Genomic DNA, 7,365 nt, shown 5'->3' with positions numbered 1-7,365 from the left:
CGGAACTCTTTTGTGTTTTGACAGAAACGTTTACCTGTCTAAACAGCAACACGCCTGAAAAGAAAATCGCCAATTATCCAATGATGTCTCCATTGTCTCAATCCGAGATAGCCTCTGCCGTGAACAATAAGGTAAGTTGGCTGAAGGAAAGATGTTGTTTTATCGGGAATTGGCTTACGGTAGGTGGATCATTAGGTGTGTCGATGTCGTTAATTGGGCACGAGTTTGTGATTTCTGCATAACTTAGTAAACTAGTGTATTTGAAAGGGCTTTTTTGATCGACAATCAAAATAGCAAGAAACACAAGATATAATTTCGTTGTTTTTACACTATGTTGCCGATTTTGTTTTATATTTTTGTACATATTTTGGTCACATCAGATTTGGCCCTTCACTGAGATAGATGGTTAGATGAAATGGGAAAACGTAAACTCCCCTTTAGTGATAGGGATGGGAAAGTACCCAGATTGTCATCATTTGGTTTTAAGACACCATCTATTGAAAAGGAAAATGATAGTCCTGATCAGGTTACTAACAGGGGCAGTAGTTCAAGAAAGTTTCTAGATAGTTGGAAAATTGGCAGGCCATGGCTAAAATATGACCCAGAGCAAAAGCTCATGTTTTGTGACATATGTATTAAGGCATTAGTTAGAAATAGTTTCACTGATGGCTGCAGTATCATGAAGAAGAAGTGCTTGGTTAAGCATGAGAAAGGATCAGTATATACAACTATTCATCATTTATGAACAGAAAATTATGTAAATTTAGATTAAGTAATTCAGAAATACTATACAGCCTGGAGGATGGTACAATGTAGTTACTCATTACAGCCTGCTTGGCACATGAATTAGAAACACAATCTTTTAGTTTAACGATTATGTCTTTATTATCTCTGAAGTGTTTTTAAGAGATATATTACTTAGGAAGTTACTGTAATAAGTATAATACTTTGATGGTGTAAAATAAGGTTCAATGTAATCCTGTATCTCTCTGCAAATGTCCAATTCTATTCTAAATTTTATTTTCAATTTTACAGATGAGAACTCTCACTCTGCTGCTTTGGCAACACAACAGCAAACTGTCGAGATGCAGAAGGCCTGTAATAATTCCATGTTTATAAACTCTTTTACCATATACTGTGTTATGTTTGATGTATTGTTGTTAAAACAGTGAATAAATAATGTAATTATATAATTAGCATATGTGTTTTTATTATATGAGGAAATTAAGGGCTCGTCAGGTGAGGGTGAGTTCCGAAATCTGTTCACATGCTTATAGAAAAAAAAATTTGGTTTAGCGAAACTGAATTTTGACCCAGAGCTAGCCCTGGTATTATACTGCGAAAACTTACCGGTATCGGCTTCGTTTACACTAAAACATGTTCGCGCTAATTCACTTTCGTCCCGGGTCCGTTCGGCCTCTTTACTTTATAGGCTTTAGTAAGTTTATAGTAGTTTTTAGTAGTGTTACTTATAGATAGATTTCCGATGACGTCACATGAGTCGCATAATTCCATACGCTGCCATATTGTGTGTCAAGCGATTGTTTACAGAACGGTTGCCGTACTAGTTATTGTTAACAGTTATAATAGCCTCTGGCAATGGTTCACACCTGTGTTGTTTGGGGCTGTACAAATCGTGCAGACCCTCGCTCGACGAAAAGACAGTATTTTGACATACCAAAAGTGATTCATCACCAAGGAGAGAACACTGAAAGGCTCTCACTCGAGAGACGCAACTTGTGGCTGGCAAGAATCAACCGAGAAGGCTTTGATGCAGACCCCAACAAAAGACACTATAAAGTCTGCTCCGATCATTTCATCGCAGGTAAATTTATACAAATAGGACTTTTTCGTTTGGCTCTTAAAGTGTTCATTTCATAATTAACATGGATCACAGACCAGTGACAATGGATATAGCCCATGTCACGTACATAGTACTCATAAACATGGCCGATCATCAGCGGATCAGTTGCAGAGGCCCTCATATTGAGTCATAAACGTGTAAATTTATTTTAAATATATTTTTTCTCTGTGCAACTTAAAGTAGATCATGTGCTGATAATAATGTTATTTGTAATTTTAAATTCTGTTTGAAATATAAATTACAAGAATACACAGGGCATGCATCATCTGTTTTAAATACATATGGATGGTATCCATTGAACAGTTCGTTTGAACACTTTTGTAATAATTGTCTGTTTGAATTTTGAATTTTATTTATTGCAGGAAAGAAGGCTGATCTTTATGACAACACAAATCCAGACTGGGCACCATCTCAGAAAATGGGACCAGAGTTACAAGGTAGCTGTCCCACCCCAGATCCTCAATCTACAAAAAAGAGGTACCAACGTGCAAAGTCAAGACAGGAGAAAGTGAAAAAATTCAAAGCTGCAGAGGCACTGTTAGACTTACAAAAGGACACTTCTCTCTGCGTCGTCCCCAATACTGATACTACCAGAGGTACAGATAAGGCCGAAATTGAAAATTATCATATCTGTGAAAAACCTGCAGACGACACACCAACAGATGGACAACTTGTGGAAATGATGAGGAGTGAACTACAAAGACTCACAAGTGAAAACATGGAGTTGAAGGACAAACTGAAGGAAACTGTGTTGTCACCAGAGACACTTGATGATGAGAAAGCAAAACACTACACTGGACTGGACCATGATACCTTGATGACTGTTTACCATTTTCTTGAACCAAGTATACCAGGTAGGGTAAATAGTTCACTGACAAAGTTTGAGAAAATGCTGGTTGTGATGATGAAATTGCGACTAAATCTCAGCCTTCAAGACTTGGCATTCAGGTTTAAAGTTTCAAAAAGTTGTGTGTCAAAGGTGTTTCTCGACACAATTCATGTGATGTACATTAGATTAAAACCGATCATTCTGTGGCCAGAACGAGCAGAGCTACAATTATCAATGCCCATGGAATTTCGGAAATACTTTGGTGTGAAAGTGTCAATAATTATTGATTGCTTTGAAGTTTTCATTGAGAGGCCATCAAACCTGCTTGCAAGATCTGAGACATGGTCCAATTATAAACACCACAATACTGCCAAGTTTCTGATTGGAATAACCCCTCAAGGTGCTGTATCTTTTTTGTCAAAAGGATATGGAGGCAGAGTGTCTGACAAATATGTAACTGAGCATTGTGGCTTACTCGACAAACTTTTACCAGGAGACATTGTTCTCGCTGATAGAGGCTTTGATATCAAAGAGAGTGTTGGACTGAACTGTGCTGAAGTTAAAATACCAGCTTTCACTCGAGGTAAAAGTCAACTGTCTCCAGTGGAACTTGAAACTATGAGAAAGATTGCCCATACAAGAATCCATGTTGAAAGAGTTATAGGACTTGTTAGAAACAAATTCACAATATTGCAGAGTACCATACCAATTGATTACTTGCATAGCAATATTGACAGCATACCAACTATTGACAAGATAACAACAGTTTGTTGTGCACTAACAAATTTCTGTGACTCTGTTGTTCCATTTGATTGATAAATTTGCATTTTCACCAAAGTGGCTTCATATATAGATACATTGTATGCGTCAGGGTGTAAATTGATAGGAATCTCTCAAAATTACTTTTCAACAAATCAAAGAAACTTCATATGTGGTTTCTTTGTGGGACTTTGATGAATAGTTTTATAAAGTACTATTTAATTTACTCAAGTGCTATTTTGTATTGTACAACCTCCCTGAAGATCTTTGTAATAAAAATAGCATGTATTGCTAATGGATGTGTGCATGTACATATGTATGTCTGTATTGTATGTGTGTGGCATCAGAGCAATAGAATGAGTGTTGTCTGTGTATGTGTCGTTTTGAAAAACCTGAATAAAATACAAATTAAAAAAAAAACATGTCTTTTTTTTAATCTCTAATCAGTGATTAGGCCATTCACAATTTGATCACTGCTCTGCTGCAGCCTAGAGGTTTGTGAGATCACAAAAAAAGCAACTACTGGGTTCATTTCATAGTTTTATTCACCAATAAAATAATGTAAGCTGTATCATATTCATGGTGATATCAGTTCAATTCACACTTCATCATACATATACAATGTACACAAAACATGTTTTAAAACAAATGTTCTCCATCAGTATACATGTACTTCACATACATATCAGCACAAGTAACTTGGAACTAATTTCTCACTTGCTTTTCATTTTTTTCTTACATTCCTTACAGTAGCATTTGCCATTTGGTATTTTCTTTATCTTGGCACATGTAAAATGCAACCACTGGTATGGACAGCTTTCTGAGTCACAGCTAATAACATTGGCATCACCTTCCCTGTAGACAGACCGACATGTACATATAATGATGCCACTTGAAGTTTGTGTCTCATTTTTATTTGAGTTGAGCTTCAACAGGTTGGGTTTTGAATACAATTTCCCAACTAATTCACCCAAAATGGCATATTTAAATAGCAAGGAAGCACGCATCACCATTTCCTCACAAAATACTTCGTCCAAAACTATTCTCTCTGTGAAGAAGTCCCTTTCAGTCCAAACGACAAAGTCACAACATTCTGTGTTTGTTAACAATAGCTGGCATTGTACTTGATAGAAGTATGCGTGACACCTTTTTAGATGAAGTTGTCCATCTTTTTCTTCCAGACAGTCTACATCATCACTAACTGATTTTTCTCTCTGGCAATAAGGGCATTTGATTTCTACCACAATTTCTCCACAACAGTTACATGAGGCCATAGCATCTGGAGATGCTCCGAGGAAAGGATACTTAGGATTCACAACTAAACCACTGTCTCTGAGAACAAAGTTCTCGTATAATCCCTTCATTTCTTTTCTGTACTGGTTTCTGGCTCTTTCCTCATGTTGGCAGCCCCACTGGGTAGCAGTACTTAAGAAACTTCAGGAAATATATCTTTCACAAGACTTAAAGATGGTTTGTCCAGTGGAGTTCTGCAGGCTGCTTTCATCCTTGATGCTGTTATTCTACCCGCTCTGAGACAGAACCATTGTTTACAGTTTGCTTGGGATTTTGTATCCATTTCACAATTTTTTGCTTCCTCCTCTGTAATACACTAATTTAGATCAGAGTGACCTCCCTTCTTCCACTGCCGAATCTGATCACCATCAAGAAGATACATTTCAGTGTTTCAAAAATAAAGGTCTACATTTTATCCATCTCAATGCTAGATCTCTTTATTGTAAAACTCATGAACTCCGTAACATTGCTAGCAAAACTAATGCTGCTGTCTTATCTGTCACTGAGTCCTGGCTTGATGGTTCTATTACCGACTCTGAAATGTGTAACTCCAAAGAAAAGATAAGTCAGTCTGGTGTTTTACATATAGGTTTTAGTGACCATTTTCCTGTCTTTTGCACTCGCAAAATTACAAAAAGTGTTTATAACAAACATAACAATATCACTATCCGGTCAACTAAGAACTATTGCAAAGACTCATTTATTAGTAAATTGGCCGAGGCTAATTGGGAAATTGGGAAAAATGTTTTCTTGTGTAACACAATGACTAAACACAGTGTTTACTTCGGTTGACCGAAACGTTTATTTCATTGTATAGTGGTTTTCCATGGTTAGTACTTCGCGTTAATATCCATTACAAAAGATAGTTCCTAATCAACATACAGCATCATGTCGTGGCACCAAAACTAAACACCTGCGCAAGGCAGACAAAAACTAAACACCTGCCCGTCCCTATCAAAGAGTTCCATACAAATATTCATGGGCCAACTTGGCCAGGACCCGCTCCATCGCGGAGCAGGTCCCATACGGGACTCTGCCCGTCTCCACGTCCGACTCCCAACTCTCTCTAGTTACTCGATCCCAGACTCGACTACACTTCTGCTGGCTATTATCTTTGTATAAATAATACCCAAATACTTAATTTAAGCCTAGTCCCAATTGGACAACAATAACCCAGCCCCCGGAGCATCTAATTATGAAGGCACGTGCGACTAGGAGTACCCGTTATCAACTTCCCATCTTTGATCTACCTTATACATTGTTTCTTATCTTGTTTACTTACAAATATGTTCGCCAGCGTGAGGCATACAAAAGAGAGCATCTATCTGTCCTGATCAATCATACTGGAGATATTCTGCCATGGTGCTTCACCACTTGGGTACAAACCCCGCCCATTATCAGGCGTGCATCACTATCTATCACTCACGGGACCTTTTCCTCGGTCCAGCATTAACTGACTTTTGACCTGATGTACTTTAAACTAAGATGCTGCTCTCTACGATACACACAATTCCAAAATTACCATTAAACCCATTTTTTACTCATTTTGTTACATACCTTTCCCACTAAGAATATTAACTAATATTCCAAAACTCGAGAACAAAATGTGGTATGATAGTAATTAGTTATCAATAATCCACCACGAACAGATAATATAATTAGTACTCAACATGTTTTCCTTGTGCAGTATACCTTACAGTGTCCTATTCTAACACAATATACATGCAATAAATATTTCGCCAGTCAGTTATAATTCCACGCGCTAAGTTAAAACACGGCACTGTTCTAATAGTCACAACTACACAGGTCTACAGCCGTTAGTAAGAATGATTAATCCGCTATTTGTCTTCTTTGGCTTAACAAGTTTTTTATAATTGATCTCACAATTAATTATAACCGTCACGCTTTCCCTTGTACTTTCCACCCTTGTACTTTCCAATGTTTTATCTAAAACACAATACACATGCCAAAATATTAATATTTCGCCAGTAAGAAATAATTTCATGTAATGGTCCACCATAGTTCCCGACAGCAATTAATCCAATAACTCGCGAACGTTTAGCAATCCAACAGTTTACGACCTTTCTTAAGGCAACGGCATTTCAGTTATTAACCCAAAGGTTCACACAGTAATGGACTAAAAAAGTTCATGACACTAGGCAATCCACAACGGTTCACGAGAGCATCTTTTTTTTTTCAGTTTCCCATACAGCAATGTAACGGTGCTTGGTTCAAGTTTGGCAAGGCTACACTCCAAATATTAATACAACTTGGTTCCAGAATAATCTTTTCAGTGAATTGAGAATTGCCCATCAGTACCCATAACCTTGGATATAGGTCAACTGGGCGCGAATGTATTCTCTAGCAAAACGGGCGTCAATACATCTCCCCCCATTGGACAAGGCATCAGAAAAACTCCCCGTTTCAATCAAGCTGTGAGCTAAGTCATAATTTGGAAAATACTAAACGTTTGTAGATGCCCTAATTATTTCCAAGCCATTGTGACATCGAAATTCTCTATGCCAGCTAGATCTGGCCCGCTTAATTAAATCCTGTATCAATCTGGTGCTCACGCCATCAACCGCAGAAAAAAAGTTCTGGGCCACTATTGTCTGGTTCC

The 7,365-nt window shown here is 37.6% G+C and overlaps 1 protein-coding gene across 1 annotated transcript; it reads left to right on the top strand.

Annotated features, from left to right (window-relative positions):
- Positions 1–1,438: 1,438 nt before the first annotated feature.
- LOC132560527 (uncharacterized) lies at positions 1,439–3,509 on the top strand. The gene is made up of 2 exons (XM_060225195.1): positions 1,439–1,825; positions 2,227–3,509. Exons 1-2 carry the CDS (start codon positions 1,600–1,602, stop codon positions 3,507–3,509), a joined length of 1,509 nt encoding a protein of 502 aa, XP_060081178.1. The 5' UTR covers positions 1,439–1,599.
- The last annotated feature ends 3,856 nt before the right edge of the window (positions 3,510–7,365 follow it).

This window comes from Ylistrum balloti, unplaced genomic scaffold, assembly GCF_031769215.1.
Source record: "Ylistrum balloti isolate Yb309-2 unplaced genomic scaffold, AGI_CSIRO_Ybal_v1 Utg371074, whole genome shotgun sequence".
Taxonomy (NCBI): Eukaryota; Metazoa; Mollusca; class Bivalvia; order Pectinida; family Pectinidae; genus Ylistrum; species Ylistrum balloti.
Note: the sequence above shows the minus strand (reverse complement) of the source record. Positions and strands in the feature narration are given on the sequence as shown.